Source organism: Electrona antarctica, assembly GCF_951216825.1.
Source record: "Electrona antarctica genome assembly, chromosome: 14".
NCBI classification, from domain to species: Eukaryota; Metazoa; Chordata; class Actinopteri; order Myctophiformes; family Myctophidae; genus Electrona; species Electrona antarctica.
In genome coordinates this window covers 19,743,703-19,762,519 of record NC_136795.1, presented here as the reverse complement: position 1 = coordinate 19,762,519, position 18,817 = coordinate 19,743,703, and the positions used below count along the sequence as shown (strand labels likewise).

The 18,817-nt window shown below is 45.7% G+C and overlaps 1 protein-coding gene across 1 annotated transcript in view; it reads left to right on the top strand.

Annotated features, from left to right (window-relative positions):
- LOC306937047 (myosin-14-like) overlaps positions 1 to 18,817 on the top strand; it is a gene marked incomplete at its 3' end in the record, with an annotated part of 48,104 nt that overhangs the window by 26,269 nt on the left and 3,018 nt on the right. Inside the window, exons 26-39 of the mRNA XM_079520722.1 lie at positions 2,957 to 3,080; positions 3,393 to 3,564; positions 3,748 to 3,960; positions 11,296 to 11,440; positions 12,082 to 12,288; positions 12,501 to 12,605; positions 13,226 to 13,378; positions 14,145 to 14,393; positions 14,933 to 15,139; positions 15,842 to 16,054; positions 17,139 to 17,300; positions 17,653 to 17,781; positions 18,445 to 18,533; positions 18,659 to 18,782. Of these exons, the coding sequence (XP_079376848.1) occupies positions 2,957 to 3,080; positions 3,393 to 3,564; positions 3,748 to 3,960; positions 11,296 to 11,440; positions 12,082 to 12,288; positions 12,501 to 12,605; positions 13,226 to 13,378; positions 14,145 to 14,393; positions 14,933 to 15,139; positions 15,842 to 16,054; positions 17,139 to 17,300; positions 17,653 to 17,781; positions 18,445 to 18,533; positions 18,659 to 18,782 (2,292 nt within the window). The remainder of the gene's footprint in view (positions 1 to 2,956; positions 3,081 to 3,392; positions 3,565 to 3,747; positions 3,961 to 11,295; positions 11,441 to 12,081; positions 12,289 to 12,500; positions 12,606 to 13,225; positions 13,379 to 14,144; positions 14,394 to 14,932; positions 15,140 to 15,841; positions 16,055 to 17,138; positions 17,301 to 17,652; positions 17,782 to 18,444; positions 18,534 to 18,658; positions 18,783 to 18,817) is intronic.

Genomic DNA, 18,817 nt, shown 5'->3' with positions numbered 1-18,817 from the left:
AAATAGCTATATTTCGTTGCTTTAAGTTAATTAATAAATGTGATCTTACAGACAGTAAGTCTGTTTGCATGTCTAGAAAATATTCTCTTTCCATAACTAGGATATGCAACCTTTCCATTATTAGCTTTATATATATATATATATATATATATATATATATATATATATATATATCCCTCATAAAATAAAGAACAATATGAGAAATGGTCACAGAATTATCACATGATTTCTATTCTAATATTTACAGAAAGTTTTGAAAACACATTTAATTGAAGGGTCTTCGTCATCGTCAATCCCCAACAGATGTGCCTTGTTTACATTACCACACACCTCTAATCATCGGCCCTACACATGCACATCTCAGAGCAGTTCAAATTTTGAGATCGACAAGAACAATGTGATATGCACTGTGATTTCTTGCAGACACATTTTATCAGTTGGGTAATGGTGGCTGGGCCGTGGGTATCCCGTGTTGTGACTGGCACCAGTTGATCTCCCTCAGCCTCCCATCCATTTTTAGTTTCTGGTGGCATCTGTGGGTTAGGTACGTGGTCCTGATCCCATACCATTGCCTGATAATATGCATGGGTAATGGCTTGATTTAATGCTGCTTGTGTAGGTGGCAGCTTCTCGGCTTCTAATTGTTTCTTTGTGAATAACCTCCACCTGAGCTCATCAACATCCACAGGATTTGTACCGGGCTCGTACAGCTGGCAAACAAATGCTTCAATCTTTTTTGACAGTTGTACCCTTCCAGCTAAGAGTGTAACTGTCATAGATGGAATGGCATTGGTACAGGCAATGGGAAAGCCACCATGGATCAAGACATGTTCCCAGTAAGCTGACCACTCCATAGCCACACTGGACAGGAAGACCAAAGAACATAGTGAGATCCATGTAGTATTTGACCGACGCCAGGGTGGAAAGCCCCGGGCCCCTACCACTTATCATGTGGAAGACAACACACCGATAGGGAAGTGTCAGAAAAACAGTTCTTGTCAGGTATCAGCACCAAAGATGAGCTGACTGTCTTATCTTGCTAAGAAAGCCCTCCATAACACTTCCAGGTGAAACCCAATGTTTTTATAATCACGTCAAGGCAGGCTGTCCACTCAAACTCTATCGATGTAAAACATCTCCACAGCGTACAGGAAGAGGCTGACACAAGGATAATCCTGCACAGCCTGGATGCTGTCCGAAGAGGGGCAACACAGCTCTACATTGAGTCCCCTGACACTGATGTCTTTGTTCTTACAATACGACGGTACCATCAGCTGTGCAAGGACATCTATTTCATCACCGGTGTGGGGAACAAAAAACGTATCATCGCTGGAGCCAGTAGTGCAGGCACTGGGTAAAACGAGGACTGATCAGCTGATCAGACAGCTCCAGGGAATTTAACCTGTTGGCCAGGTCTAAACAGGTGTCCTGTGGAGGTGGTATCTGCAGTTGCTACTGTATATACTATGAGCTACAAAAAGGCTCAGTTCTGACGCAGCACGTACCTAACCCACAGATGCCACCAGCAACTGAATATGGATGGGAGGCTGAGGGAGCTCAACTGGTGCCAGTCACAACACGGGATACCCACGGGCCAGCCACCATTACCCAACGGATCAAATGTGTCTGCAAGAAATCACAGTGCATATCACATTGTTCTTGTCGATCTAAATTTTGAACTGCTCTGAGATGTGCATGTGTGGGGCAGATGATTAGAGGTGTGTGGTAAGCAAGGCACATCTGTTGGGGATTGACGATGACGACGAAGATGGAGACCCTTCAATTTTCAAAACTTTCTGTAAATATTAGAATAAACAATCTGATAATTCTGTGACCATTTCCCATATTGTTCTTTCTTGCGACTGCAGGTCGCCTTTAGGAAATTATGGACGGGCCTGCCCCAAAGTTATTAGTTCTCAACAGGCCCGAAAATTAAATTAGATCTCTATATGGAGCTGACCTGTTCTGACATTCCATATGTTGATCTGACCTCATCAAACCCTGTACACTCAAGACACGCTCCATATATGGCCAGTTCAGAATACATTCCATATGTTGATCTGACCCCCCATGCCAAAGCACCAGCACTCGCCCAGCAGTCTGTCATGACCCAGGCAGATATGTTGATCTGACCCCCCATTCCAAAGCACCAGCACTCGCCCAGCCCTTTAGTGCGAGGTCGCTTCTAATATTTTCTAGACATGCAAACAGACTTACACTGTCTGTAAGATCATGCGTATTAATTTACTTAAAGCAAAGAAATACAGCTATTTCTGGTTTTGGTGTGATTATTACATAATTATTACATAGACAAAAGGTTGCATGATTTATTCATAGGATGATAATTATTCCTGGAGTTGTAAACATACACTTGAAGTCTGTGAGAAGCTTTCAAAGTTGACTAAAAGTAAAACATGCAGCAATTTGCTGATGTTCACCTCGTTTTTGCATAATGTATGGCAATTATGCTAATTAGGAAAGGTTGTATGACTTCACAATGGTAACAGATGAATATCTGGACATCACAAACATGGACTCAGACTCTTAGATCACCTTTATAAGTTACCTAGAAGCAAAGTTATTGCCATTTCCGTTTTTGACAATTTATTAGCTAATTATGCTAATTAAACATGCTAAACCTGACATAAAAAATTGGAGACATGTTTTTTTGGCATTCTGGTAACCCCAAGAATCAAGATATACCTGTCTCCAAAAATTAACATTCCAAAATCACGGGCATCAAAATTTGATTGATAGGCTCCCCTACTATAGTCCAAATAACATTTGATTCACTAAAACAACACTGTGTGTGCGTGCGTGCGTGTGTGCGTGCGTGCGTGCATGCGTGCGTGCGTGCATGCGTGCGTGCGTGCGTGCGTGTGTGCGTGCGTGCGTGCGTGCGACGTGTGTGTGTGTGTGTGTGTGTGTGTGTGTGTGTGTGTGTGTGTGAGACCAGGAGAAGAAGCTCTTAGAGGAGAGGTCGTCGGACCTGAGCTGCAACCTGGTCGAGGAAGAGGAGAAGTCCAAGAACCTGACCAAGCTCAAGGCCAAACACGAGTCCATGATCTCTGACCTGGAGGGTCAGTCTGCAGATCTGCTATTTTCAGAGCGTAACACCCAAGTGCAACCAAGTCATTTAGTTCTACTGGATCTCTTCTCCACTAGTCCCTCTAACATTTTAGTCTATTTTTTATTTGTTGACCAAATTGTTTTAGTCATCATTGCTTAGTTTCCTCAGTGAAAAAAACGTAGACGACGGACATTTTATGCCATAGTTTTAGTCGACGAAACACCGCTGACCTCTCACCCTATTGACCCCGCGGTGATAGTGCGGTATGGCCTGATGAGAAGGTGGGTCAGTGACGAGGTGGTGTGTCTCGCTGTGCTTCCAGTGCGTCTGAAGAAGGAGGAGAAGGCCCGTCAGGACATGGAGAAGGCCAGGAGGAAGCTGGAAGGAGAGCTGGCCGACCTCCACGAGCAGCAGGCTGACCTGCAGGACCAGCTGGCAGCGCTAAGAGCACAGCTGGCCGCTAAGGAGGAGGAGCTTCAAGCCACGCAGGCCCGGTAGCTAGAGAATTAACAACACCCCCCAATGACTTATTTTCTATCAATTACACACCCCATGAAGCCCTGCATTCATGGGGTGGTGACCGGTGGAGTCTCTCTTACTGAATTATTGGCTTTCAAATGCGGCAAAATCTATCTATCTATCTATCTATCTCTCTCTCTCTATCTCTCTCTCTCCAGGCTGGAGGAGGAGAGTGTCCAGCGTGCAGCGCTACTGAAGCGGGTTCGGGAGCTGGAGGCTCTGCTGTCGGAGCTGCAGGAGGACCTGGAGGCGGAGCGGGCGGACCGGGGGAAAGCGGAGGCGGCGCGCAACGATCTAGCCGACGAGCTGAACGCGCTCCGCACGGAACTGGAGGACAGCCTGGACACCACGGCCGCACAGCAGGAGCTACGGTCAGTCATCCATAGTTAAAACACAGTTAGGAGCTACGGTCAGTCACCTATAGTTAAAACACAGTTTAGGAGCTACGGTCAGTCACCCATAGTTAAAACACAGTTAGGAGCTACGGTCAGTCACCCATAGTTAAACACAGTTAGGAGCTACGGTCAGTCATCCATAGTTAAAACACAGTTAGGAGCTACGGTCAGTCACCTATAGTTAAAACACAGTTTAGGAGCTACGGTCAGTCACCCATAGTTAAAACACAGTTAGGAGCTACGGTCAGTCACCCATAGTTAAACACAGTTAGGAGCTACGGTCAGTCACCCATAGTTAAAACACAGTTTAGGAGCTACGGTCAGTCACCCATAGTTAAAACACAGTTAGGAGCTACGGTCAGTCACCCATAGTTAAAACACAGTTAGGAGCTACGGTCAGTCACCTATAGTTAAACACAGTTAGGAGCTACGGTCAGTCACCTATAGTTAAACACAGTTTAGGAGCTACGGTCAGTCACCCATAGTTAAAACACAGTTATAGGAGCTACGGTCAGTCACCCATAGTTAAAACACAGTATAGGAGCTACGGTCAGTCACCCATAGTTAAAACACAGTTAGGAGCTACGGTCAGTCACCTATAGTTAAACACAGTTAGGAGCTACGGTCAGTCACCCATAGTTAAACACAGTTATAGGAGCTACGGTCAGTCACCTATAGTTAAAACACAGTTAGGAGCTACGGTCAGTCACCCATAGTTAAACACAGTTATAGGAGCTACGGTCAGTCACCTATAGTTAAAACACAGTTAGGAGCTACGGTCAGTCACCCATAGTTAAAACACAGTTAGGAGCTACGGTCAGTCACCCATAGTTAAAACACAGTTATAGGAGCTACGGTCAGTCACCCATAGTTAAACACAGTTATAGGAGCTACGGTCAGTCACCCATAGTTAAACACAGTTATAGGAGCTACGGTCAGTCACCTATAGTTAAACACAGTTTAGGAGCTACGGTCAGTCACCTATAGTTAAAACACAGTTAGGAGCTACGGTCAGTCACCTATAGTTAAAACACAGTATAGGAGCTACGGTCAGTCACCTATAGTTAAAACACAGTTAGGAGCTACGGTCAGTCACCTATAGTTAAACACAGTTTAGGAGCTACGGTCAGTCACCCATAGTTAAACACAGTTTAGGAGCTACGGTCAGTCACCCATAGTTAAAACACAGTATAGGAGCTACGGTCAGTCACCTATAGTTAAAACACAGTTAGGAGCTACGGTCAGTCACCCATAGTTAAACACAGTATAGGAGCTACGGTCAGTCACCCATAGTTAAACACAGTTAGGAGCTACGGTCAGTCACCCATAGTTAAAACACAGTTAGGAGCTACGGTCAGTCACCCATAGTTAAAACACAGTTATAGGAGCTACGGTCAGTCACCCATAGTTAAACACAGTTTAGGAGCTACGGTCAGTCACCCATAGTTAAAACACAGTTTAGGAGCTACGGTCAGTCACCCATAGTTAAAACACAGTTAGGAGCTACGGTCAGTCACCCATAGTTAAAACACAGTTTAGGAGCTACGGTCAGTCACCCATAGTTAAAACACAGTTTAGGAGCTACGGTCAGTCACCCATAGTTAAACACAGTTAGGAGCTACGGTCAGTCACCCATAGTTAAAACACAGTTATAGGAGCTACGGTCAGTCACCCATAGTTAAACACAGTTAGGAGCTACGGTCAGTCACCTATAGTTAAAACACAGTTAGGAGCTACGGTCAGTCACCTATAGTTAAAACACAGTTAGGAGCTACGGTCAGTCACCTATAGTTAAAACACAGTTTAGGAGCTACGGTCAGTCACCCATAGTTAAAACACAGTTATAGGAGCTACGGTCAGTCACCCATAGTTAAAACACAGTTAGGAGCTACGGTCAGTCACCTATAGTTAAAACACAGTTATAGGAGCTACGGTCAGTCACCCATAGTTAAAACACAGTTAGGAGCTACGGTCAGTCACCCATAGTTAAAACACAGTTAGGAGCTACGGTCAGTCACCCATAGTTAAAACACAGTTAGGAGCTACGGTCAGTCACCTATAGTTAAACACAGTTAGGAGCTACGGTCAGTCACCTATAGTTAAAACACAGTTAGGAGCTACGGTCAGTCACCTATAGTTAAACACAGTTAGGAGCTACGGTCAGTCACCTATAGTTAAAACACAGTTAGGAGCTACGGTCAGTCACCCATAGTTAAAACACAGTATAGGAGCTACGGTCAGTCACCCATAGTTAAACACAGTTAGGAGCTACGGTCAGTCACCCATAGTTAAACACAGTTAGGAGCTACGGTCAGTCACCTATAGTTAAACACAGTTATAGGAGCTACGGTCAGTCACCCATAGTTAAACACAGTTAGGAGCTACGGTCAGTCACCTATAGTTAAAACACAGTTAGGAGCTACGGTCAGTCACCTATAGTTAAAACACAGTTAGGAGCTACGGTCAGTCACCTATAGTTAAAACACAGTTTAGGAGCTACGGTCAGTCACCCATAGTTAAAACACAGTTATAGGAGCTACGGTCAGTCACCCATAGTTAAAACACAGTTAGGAGCTACGGTCAGTCACCTATAGTTAAAACACAGTTATAGGAGCTACGGTCAGTCACCCATAGTTAAAACACAGTTAGGAGCTACGGTCAGTCACCCATAGTTAAAACACAGTTAGGAGCTACGGTCAGTCACCCATAGTTAAAACACAGTTAGGAGCTACGGTCAGTCACCTATAGTTAAACACAGTTAGGAGCTACGGTCAGTCACCTATAGTTAAAACACAGTTAGGAGCTACGGTCAGTCACCCATAGTTAAACACAGTTATAGGAGCTACGGTCAGTCACCCATAGTTAAACACAGTTAGGAGCTACGGTCAGTCACCCATAGTTAAACACAGTTAGGAGCTACGGTCAGTCACCTATAGTTAAACACAGTTATAGGAGCTACGGTCAGTCACCCATAGTTAAACACAGTTAGGAGCTACGGTCAGTCACCTATAGTTAAAACACAGTTAGGAGCTACGGTCAGTCACCTATAGTTAAAACACAGTTAGGAGCTACGGTCAGTCACCTATAGTTAAAACACAGTTTAGGAGCTACGGTCAGTCACCCATAGTTAAAACACAGTTATAGGAGCTACGGTCAGTCACCCATAGTTAAAACACAGTTAGGAGCTACGGTCAGTCACCTATAGTTAAAACACAGTTATAGGAGCTACGGTCAGTCACCCATAGTTAAAACACAGTTAGGAGCTACGGTCAGTCACCCATAGTTAAAACACAGTTAGGAGCTACGGTCAGTCACCCATAGTTAAAACACAGTTAGGAGCTACGGTCAGTCACCTATAGTTAAACACAGTTAGGAGCTACGGTCAGTCACCTATAGTTAAAACACAGTTAGGAGCTACGGTCAGTCACCTATAGTTAAAACACAGTTTAGGAGCTACGGTCAGTCACCTATAGTTAAAACACAGTTAGGAGCTACGGTCAGTCACCCATAGTTAAAACACAGTATAGGAGCTACGGTCAGTCACCTATAGTTAAAACACAGTTAGGAGCTACGGTCAGTCACCCATAGTTAAACACAGTATAGGAGCTACGGTCAGTCACCCATAGTTAAACACAGTTAGGAGCTACGGTCAGTCACCCATAGTTAAAACACAGTTATAGGAGCTACGGGCAGTCACCCATAGTTAAAACACAGTTAGGAGCTACGGTCAGTCACCCATAGTTAAAACACAGTTATAGGAGCTACGGTCAGTCACCCATAGTTAAACACAGTTTAGGAGCTACGGTCAGTCACCCATAGTTAAAACACAGTTTAGGAGCTACGGTCAGTCACCCATAGTTAAAACACAGTTAGGAGCTACGGTCAGTCACCCATAGTTAAAACACAGTTTAGGAGCTACGGTCAGTCACCCATAGTTAAAACACAGTTTAGGAGCTACGGTCAGTCACCCATAGTTAAAACACAGTTATAGGAGCTACGGTCAGTCACCCATAGTTAAAACACAGTTATAGGAGCTACGGTCAGTCACCCATAGTTAAAACACAGTTAGGAGCTACGGTCAGTCACCCATAGTTAAAACACAGTTAGGAGCTACGGTCAGTCACCCATAGTTAAAACACAGTTAGGAGCTACGGTCAGTCACCTATAGTTAAACACAGTTAGGAGCTACGGTCAGTCACCTATAGTTAAAACACAGTTAGGAGCTACGGTCAGTCACCTATAGTTAAAACACAGTTTAGGAGCTACGGTCAGTCACCTATAGTTAAAACACAGTTAGGAGCTACGGTCAGTCACCCATAGTTAAAACACAGTATAGGAGCTACGGTCAGTCACCTATAGTTAAAACACAGTTAGGAGCTACGGTCAGTCACCCATAGTTAAACACAGTATAGGAGCTACGGTCAGTCACCCATAGTTAAACACAGTTAGGAGCTACGGTCAGTCACCCATAGTTAAAACACAGTTATAGGAGCTACGGTCAGTCACCCATAGTTAAAACACAGTTAGGAGCTACGGTCAGTCACCCATAGTTAAAACACAGTTATAGGAGCTACGGTCAGTCACCCATAGTTAAACACAGTTTAGGAGCTACGGTCAGTCACCCATAGTTAAAACACAGTTTAGGAGCTACGGTCAGTCACCCATAGTTAAAACACAGTTAGGAGCTACGGTCAGTCACCCATAGTTAAAACACAGTTTAGGAGCTACGGTCAGTCACCCATAGTTAAAACACAGTTTAGGAGCTACGGTCAGTCACCCATAGTTAAAACACAGTTATAGGAGCTACGGTCAGTCACCCATAGTTAAAACACAGTTATAGGAGCTACGGTCAGTCACCCATAGTTAAAACACAGTTATAGGAGCTACGGTCAGTCACCCATAGTTAAACACAGTTATAGGAGCTACGGTCAGTCACCCATAGTTAAACACAGTTATAGGAGCTACGGTCAGTCACCCATAGTTAAACACAGTTAGGAGCTACGGTCAGTCACCCATAGTTAAACACAGTTAGGAGCTACGGTCAGTCACCTATAGTTAAACACAGTTATAGGAGCTACGGTCAGTCACCCATAGTTAAACACAGTTAGGAGCTACGGTCAGTCACCTATAGTTAAAACACAGTTAGGAGCTACGGTCAGTCACCTATAGTTAAAACACAGTTAGGAGCTACGGTCAGTCACCTATAGTTAAAACACAGTTTAGGAGCTACGGTCAGTCACCCATAGTTGAAACACAGTTATAGGAGCTACGGTCAGTCACCCATAGTTAAAACACAGTTAGGAGCTACGGTCAGTCACCTATAGTTAAAACACAGTTATAGGAGCTACGGTCAGTCACCCATAGTTAAAACACAGTTAGTAGCTACGGTCAGTCACCCATAGTTAAAACACAGTTAGGAGCTACGGTCAGTCACCCATAGTTAAAACACAGTTAGGAGCTACGGTCAGTCACCTATAGTTAAACACAGTTAGGAGCTACGGTCAGTCACCTATAGTTAAAACACAGTTAGGAGCTACGGTCAGTCACCTATAGTTAAAACACAGTTTAGGAGCTACGGTCAGTCACCTATAGTTAAAACACAGTTAGGAGCTACGGTCAGTCACCCATAGTTAAAACACAGTTAGGAGCTACGGTCAGTCACCTATAGTTAAAACACAGTTATAGGAGCTACGGTCAGTTACCCATAGTTAAAACACAGTTTAGGAGCTACGGTCAGTCACCCATAGTTAAAACACAGTTAGGAGCTACGGTCAGTCACCCATAGTTAAAACACAGTTAGGAGCTACGGTCAGTCACCCATAGTTAAAACACAGTTTAGGAGCTACGGTCAGTCACCTATAGTTAAACACAGTTATAGGAGCTACGGTCAGTCACCCATAGTTAAAACACAGTTAGGAGCTACGGTCAGTCACCTATAGTTAAAACACAGTTATAGGAGCTACGGTCAGTCACCCATAGTTAAAACACAGTTTAGGAGCTACGGTCAGTCACCCATAGTTAAAACACAGTTAGGAGCTACGGTCAGTCACCCATAGTTAAAACACAGTTAGGAGCTACGGTCAGTCACCCATAGTTAAAACACAGTTTAGGAGCTACGGTCAGTCACCTATAGTTAAACACAGTTATAGGAGCTACGGTCAGTCACCCATAGTTAAAACACAGTTAGGAGCTACGGTCAGTCACCCATAGTTAACCAACCCATTAAGACCTGGAACGCATCTGTGTCACCTTAGCTTTTAACCATTGTTTTATACTTTAGCTGTCGCAGTCCCGCCCTCGATGAGTGGCCCGGAAGAGAATTTCCCATTAATTTCCCCAGACCCCCCATTCATTCGCTAATAGTTAATTCATATATACTCCCACTAATCAGCCTGTCTGTTTCTCATTCGCTGCAAGCTAACTCACTCACGCCCACATACAATCAGTTGGTCCTTTTAAGCTGTCACTACCATAGACATAAAAACATAGACGCCTCCTTCGGCTCTGGGCCGTGTGCTCCTCGAGAGTTGAGAGATTCTTTGACTTAATAAACCCCGGAAAAGACACGCTGTGATTGGCCAGTAGTCACTTGAGTGGCAGCAACGCAGCGTGCCTTCCGCACTTCTTCTTGACTTCCACTTACGTTGGAGACACATCGCTCCAATGAACTGCAGCGGCCAATGAGGCATCTATGATCACTATTTTGTGTTCACTGAACTCTACATGCTAGCTGACACAGTTGTTGTTCAGATGTCAGCGTTCAAATTCCCTTCACCTCCCCGGCCTCCTCCCTGTGGCATTTAGTTCTGTAATGGGTGATTCTGTGAATTCTCTTCTTGCTCTCACCGGAGGCGTCGCATTTTCTCTCCTCTCCCTCCCTTGTGTCTCTGCTGCACAGCCAAGTACCAATCTTACTTGAAATGTGATGTGATGTCTTCGCATTGAAAGTTATGTTGTTTATGTAACGCTTATGGTCTGCTCTGGGGTTTGAGATTCTTTATGATGCACAGGTAATCTGTAATATCTCTTGAGCAGAGCCACACCGCCAAACAGCCATAATACAAGTCATTGAATAACAGTGAAGAACAAAAGACATTCTGTCCAAAATATAGACATTTTGTGTTATACCTGTGCATGGAATAATGTACAAGGCTTTTGGTCAACTTTGGACTTGCCCTGCATTTCCGCTTTTCAGTCCAGTGACTGAATATGCATTTATGTATTAAGAAAAGTGTCCAATAAAAGTGTCAACGCGTGTGCATGCGTGGCGTGCATGCGTACGTGTGTGTGCGCGTGTGTGACATGATGCAGGGTGAAGCGTGAGCAGGAGGTGTCCATGCTGAAGAAGGCCATGGAGGAGCAGGGGAGGAGTCATGAAGCACAGACACAGGACCTCAGACACAGACACAGCCAGGCTGTGGAGGAGCTCACTGAGCAGCTGGAGCAGGCCAAGAAAGTGGGTCACACACACACACACACACACACACACACACACACACACACACACACACACACACACACACACACACACACACACACACACAGTCATTCAGGAATGTCCATTAATTTTTGAGGGGCACTAGCCCCTCCTATATGCACAGCTTCGTGTGTGTGTGTGTATGAGCACGGAATGTGCTCAGCTGAATGTGATGTATGATCATAAGAGCGCCCCTTACTTCACACAAGTGTGATTTTCTCTTGTGCAACTGATATATTTATTATTTCCAGCTGAGGGATTGATACTGTGAGAGCTTGTCTTAACGCATACTCCACCTTTAGGACCACCGCAGTGGTTGGGAAGACTACAACATGATGTCATGCTGTTTTTACTAACAATCGCAGTGGTTAGGTTACCACCTTAAAACTGGAGCATGTGTCCCGCTTTAATAATGTGTGTAATATCCTTTTTAATAGGTCTCTGATCTTTCCTATAGGTTAAACTCATATATCCTGTGTGTGACTACTGTAATGACCACATTCCTTCCCGGGAAACCTTTACTTTTGGTTTATTTTTATCCTGTCCTCCCTCGCTTCCTTCCCTGTCCGTCTGTCCATCTATCCGTCCATGTGTCTGTCCGTCCCTCCGTCTGTCTGCAGTTGAGGGCCAGTCTGGAGAAGGCCAAGCAGGCGGTGGAGAAGCAGGCTGTGGAGCTGAGCACTGAGCTGCGCTCGCTGACCAGCTCCAAGCAGGAGCTGGAACACAAGAGGAAGAGAGCCGACGGCCAGCTGGCCGACCTGCAGCTGAGCTTCAGCGACAGCGAGAGGCAGAGGGCCGAGCTGGGCGAGCGCGTCACCAAGATCACCGTGAGTCCTCAACACATGCACAGTTCATTTAACTCTGAATAGTGTAATTGTTCTATTTACACTATCGGAGTTACAGACCTATTTAAAGGTCTTTATTTGATTCCATTTGTTTCATCTTGGCGAGTGTGTCTGTCTTTCTCTTCTTTGTACCTCTTTTTCTGTCTTTGTCTGTGTCTGTCTCTAACTCCTTTCTCTCTGTCTCTCTGTCTCAGTTGGAGTTGGACAATGTGACAGGTCTGTTGAATGTGGCAGAGGGGAAGAACATCAAGCTGAGTAAAGACGTCTCCAGCCTGAGCTCTCAGCTACACGATGCACAGGTGAGGAACACCTACTATTCAACAGCTAATGTGTAATAATAACATTAGAGTATATTGTTGACTTTTATAGTATCTCAGAGAAACTGAGACACAATTCAGCATTCAACTGTAGGGGTGTAAGAAATAATCAGGTAATCAGATTTATCGACCGACAGAAATGCATCAAATCTTATTTGAGAGCAAGAGCGTTCAGAACCGAGTAAGAAGTGTGCCTCATTTCATTCTTTGTAACTTGTATAGAAAATAACAAACATCATCACAAATGTTGAATCTGCAAACATAACTAACAATAACTTCTTGTTGAGTCCCAGTGTACCTGTTCTTCACCCTGGTCTTTTTTAAAGAGTAATTGATTAAGCAAATAATCCCTCAACCATTCCAGTCTGAATATAATCTGAAACACACTCATACATTGTATCTCAAAGGCTCTTCTGTTCACCCTTCATCACCCTTCCTACCAAGCTCTTCCTCTCCTTGCACTCCTTCTCATCCTATATGCTCTCACCTAGTTCCTAACTCTTGTCCTTCGACCATCTCTCTTCCTCGCCTCTCCGCACCTCTTTCCCCCCTTTCTCCTCCTCTTCCCCTAACCTCCCTCCCTCATCCCTCTCCTCCTCCAGGAGCTGGCGTCGGAGGAGACGCGCCAGAAGCTGAACCTGACAGGCCGCCTGCGGCAGGTGGAGGATGAGCGGAACAACCTGGCGGAGCAGCTGGAGGAGGAGACGGAGGCCAAGTGGGCTGTGGAGAAGCAGCTCTCCAGCCTCAACATGCAGGTCAGTGGGCAGAAGCAGCTCTGTAGCCTCAACATGCAGGTCAGTGGGCAGAAGCAGCTCTGTAGCCTCAACATGCAGGTCAGTGGGCCGTGGAGAAGCAGCTCTGTAGCCTCAACATGCAGGTCAGTGGGCTGTGGAGAAGCAGCTCTGTAGCCTCAACATGCAGGTCAGTGGGCAGAAGCAGCTCTGTAGCCTCAACATGCAGGTCAGTGGGCCGTGGAGAAGCAGCTCTGTAGCCTCAACATGCAGGTCAGTGGGCTGTGGAGAAGCAGCTCTGTAGCCTCAACATGCAGGTCAGTGGGCAGAAGCAGCTCTGTAGCCTCAACATGCAGGTCAGTGGGCTGTGGAGAAGCAGCTCTCCAGCCTCAACATGCAGGTCAGTGGGCTGTGGAGAAGCAGCTCTGTAGCCTCAACATGCAAAAAAATAGCAGATATACAAGCTCATAGTGCCGCACAAATGTAGATCTGCTATTTATTTATTTTAATCTTGAATATATATATTTTTTTTAAATGAACATTTTGAACTCAAATCTTTGCTTCTGGGGGTCCCTGGAACCTGAGATGGGGGTCTGTGGCCAAGTATATATACTTTTGGGAGTCCTTGACATGACAAAGTTTGAGCACCACTGATATGTGGTGGCAACATAGGTTTTTTAGTTTTTTAACTGCTAGGATTTAGAAGACATTTGTAGAATGTAACCATGGACCCCTGTCACGCACGCAGCTGTAGAATGTAACCATGGACCCCTGTCACGCACGCACGCAGCTGTCCGACTCCAAGAAGAAGCTGGACGAGCTGTCCGGGTTGGTGGAGATGCTGGAGGAGGGGAAGAAGCGTCTGCAGCGCGACCTAGAGGTGGCCAACGGCGAGTACGAGGAGAAGGCCTCGGCCTGCGACAAGCTGGAGAAGAGCAAGGTGCGCCTGCAGCAGGACCTGGAGGACGTCCTCATGGACCTGGACGGACAGAGACAGCTGGTCTCCAGCCTGGAGAAGAAGCAGAGGAAGTTTGACCAGGTCAGTTTTATGCACCTCTCTCTCTCTCTCTCTCTCTCTCTCTCTCTCTCTCTCTCTCTCTCTCTCTCTCTGGCAGTGTCGCGCATGCTCACCTGCAGGCGCCCTTTTGAAAAGTCCCAAAATAAATATTCCGCACAAGCGTATAGAAACTTTGTGTTGTCACTGTCTTTGTCAACCATGTAATGAACATTTTGTTACTACTCCTGTAACTGTGAGAAGCTGTGAAGCTAGAAACAAGTACAGTATCAGACAATATCAACACCTCCGTGTTGTGTTTAAATTGTAATGACATATATTTTTTGTAGCATAACTTAAACCCAGTCAAATTGAATGAATGCCTCAACTCCAAGGGCTTGTCAGGTTGGGGGTTCCCCAGTTCAAATATGATTATGTTGGGAGGTGTGGCCTGAAAAGGTTGAGATTAGTGCATTTTAAACAGCTTCTGACTGTTTGACAATACTACGACCTATCCCATCTCATTCTCCTCTGCTGCCACTCTCTCTCTCCCTGTCTCTCTCTGTGTCTCTGGCCATGGTCAGATGCTGGCGGAGGAGCGCTCTGCATCTCTGAAGAACGCGGAGGAGCGTGACCGTGCCGAGGCGGAGGTCAGGGAGAAGGAGACGAGGCTGCTGGCTCTGGGCAGGGGTCTGGAGGAGAAGCAGGCGGCGCTGGAGGAGGCGGAGAAGGCCATCAGGGCCCTCCGCGCCGAGATGGAGGACCTCGTCAACTCCAAGGACGACCAGAGTGTACGTGAGATGTTAACAGGATATCCTTCTGTTGTAGCTTTACTAATCTGGAAAGAGATTGTCAAAAACGTTCATTTGGACTGTGTTCTCTTCTGATAGAGTTTTAGGCAACAGTAGCAACAGTTGTATCTGCCAGGCATGCAAACATAATTTCAGTTTGATTGATTGGTTCTTATTAAAGAAATCTCTGATGACTACAATCTGTCTCAATCTCCAGACAGATGGAGGACATAATTATTACAATGAACTACAATTTAAGATGGCTGCACATTTAATGTGCTAGCTAGCTATATTGTAGTAACATACTCAGGGCTCATCAATTGTGTCCGTGGCAAAGACTTGGTCTTGTCTGTGGCAAATGTATTATTTTCTTTTTTACACACCATTACAGGTATAATATTCTGTTTTTGATCAAGATAAGTACTGAATGTAAAGTCTCCAGGGTTTCTTACTACGACACTATGATGGCATATTCCAACTAGTATAGTACAACTAGTACTAGTGGTTATCATCAAATGTTTTATTTGCAAGGCAAAGACCACTTTAACTCTGAGAGTGTACTAATAGAATACGGGTCAATTTGGTTCCATTTGTACACTCAGACCCCCCTGGTCCTCCTGATGTTCCATGGCGTCTCTCTCTCTCTCTCTCTCTCTCTCTCTCTCTCTCTCTCTCTCTCTCGCTCTCTCCCACCACACACAGGTCCACGACCTGGAGAAGGCGCGGCGCGGCCTGGAGGCCATGGTGGAGGAGATGAGGACGCAGATGGACGAGGTGGAGGACGAGCTGCAGGCGGCCGAGGACGCCAAGCTGCGCCTGGAGGTGAACGGCCAGGCGCTCAGGGCGCAGCACGAGAGAGACCTGCAGGCCCGCGACGACGCCGCAGAGGAGCAGCGGAGGACGCTGCTCAAGCAGGTCAGTGTAGTAGTGAATGTAGCTAAAATGGCCGATTTACAAGCTCACAACAGGACACGAAGCGACGCGGTGGGAGCTTGTGGATCTGCTATTTTCACTACTTTGGGTCTTGAGCTAAAAATGTTGGGAACCACTGCCGTAGACACCTGAAGCGTGACATCTTTTTGTCACGGCATGGCTGCAGACCAAGCTGTCTAGAACAGAGATTGTCTGTACAATGTAAAACCTGTGTACACTACTACAGGACCATAAGTGTACACAAATATCACTCTAGATTTCACAGTGTATGTACAGTATGGACATATGGATGTCTGTACGTATATCAATCCCCACAAAAGTAGACCAATCACGGCTCATACATGGTTCAACCTTAACCCTAATGGAAACTTAACAGCACCCAGAGTGTAGAGTAGGAGAGTAGCGACACGCTTTGATCTCGCCGCGGGTGCCTATGGGCTATAGTTCCAAACATTGCTCCTATGGCTGGAACTATCCCATTGAGATGGGATATGAGAATGAGCACTTCCGCATTCCATTGTTACAATGGGAGTCAACGCTAGTGTCGCCACTCTCTTACTAGATTACTCTGACAGCACCTAACCGTATGGCCCTACAGTACATACCATCAAACAACTCTGAAGTCAAAGATTTGTCCTCCACCTTGACGCAGCATTGCGATTTGTGCAACTTCAGTTACCACTTACGAACCATTAAATCGTGTGCACACTTGCTATCGATAGCTATGGCTGCAGTGCACAATAATGACTATCAGTCAAAAACAAAACCATCTCTGCTTATATCTCAAATATTTGTAGCGACACATACGACCCTCCCAAACAAAGTCCTGTTCATTCACGAGACAACAACAAGGTTCTTTTTTTTAATAGATATTTTTTAACCCATGATTTTGTAACCCATTTTTCACCCCTGTGTCAATTATCTAATGTGATCCTGGGCTCTACACACCCTCCGCCAACCTAGTCCCCATATATGGGGGACATGGGGAGAGCAACAGACTTGAACTCTGTCCCCCCACCCCTCCCTCCATCCCTCCCTCTGTCCCCCCACCCCTCCCTCCCTGCAGGTGCGTGATCTGGAGGTGGGGCTGGAGGAGGAGAGGAGACAGAGGAGTCAGGCCTCAGGCAGCAAGAAGAAGCTGGAGGCAGAGATGAAGGACATGGACGACCGGCTGGAGGCCGCCAGCAGGGGGCGTGATGAGACCCTTAAGCAGCTCCGCAAGATCCAGGTTAAAATACACACAAGGACAGACACATGCACGCGCACACACACACACACACACACACACACACACACACACACACACACACACACACACACACACACACACACACACACACACACACAACTGACCTGTTTGTATTGTACTTACTTCTAGACAAAAAAACGTTTTATGATGCCAATCATAATAATTATCAGTTTATTTATTATTCGTAAATGAATGCCATATAGTTCACACGAGTGTCACACAGAAGTCGTGTCACTATTTTCATTTAAAAACAACATACAAATAATGAAACAAGCAACGGTTTTGGACATGCAAGGTTTCAACCTGACAGCGACTCCTCTCTCTTCCTCAGGGCCAGGCGAAGGACCTCCAGAGGGAGTTGGAGGAGTCCCGTGCTGCCCACAAGGAGGTGCTGTCCTCAGCCAGGGAGTCAGAGAGGAGGTCCAAGGCCATGGAGGCAGATCTGATCCACCTCCATGAGGTAGGCCTACAATTGAACTACAGATGTGACATTCCAACTCTTCCCGCTTTCCTGATCTTTTCCTAAAGGTTTTCTGTAGGAAAAAACTTTCGCACACCTAGAAATCTGGCGTTTTCTGATAGTTTGCTGAAAATGCATGTTTTCCCTGCAATTATTAGCCTTGGTAATTCTACTCCTTCACTACTGGGGGAAAAGCAGAGGAACTCTATCTATTCAGGGAATCTGAATGACTATAAACGTGGTTCTCAAACTTTTGAATTTCAATGACCACCATAACTCTGAGAACATACACAGGTCCATTTGGCTTCATTTTTACACTCTCAGAGTTACAGATTTCTAAGGATCCCAACACCAGTCTTTTTACACATAATATTTGCAAATATGGAGCTTTCATTTAACTGTGAGTGAACAACATTTTAAACCATAATGGACGTAAGGGTTCCACTTGATACAACTGAGGATTTCACCTCTTCGTCTACAGTTTATTGTCTCATCTTGTGGTCAGACTGAATAACATAAGAGGTTAAAAGTGCAGATATTCAAACTACTGTATATTGATAGCCCTCCCTCTCTCTCTCTCTCTCTCTGTCTCTCTCTCTCTCTCTCTCTCTCTCTCTCTCTCTCTCTCTCTCTCTCTCTCTCTCTCTCTGTCTGTCTCTCTAGGAGTTGCTAGCAGCTGACAGGGCTCGTAAGCAGGCAGAGACAGAAAGAGATGAGCTGTCTGAAGAGCTGTCCATCACCTCCTCTGGGAAGTGAGTGATGTGACGGAATGTCATTTGCATGGTCGGCTCTAAGTTGTCGTCAGCCAACCTCTAACTTTGAACCTACTGTACCAATAATTTAAAAAAAGTGCTAAAAGACGTCTTCTCTCGTCCAGCTCCCTGCTGTGCGACGAGAAGCGTCGTCTGGAGGTGAAGCTGAGCCAGGTGGAGGAGGAGATGGAGGAGGAGCAGGTCATGTTGGAGAGCCTCAACGACAGGCTGAGGAAGAGCCAGCAGCAGGTAGGAGGTGCCAGGAGGACACGCCCACTGAGGGT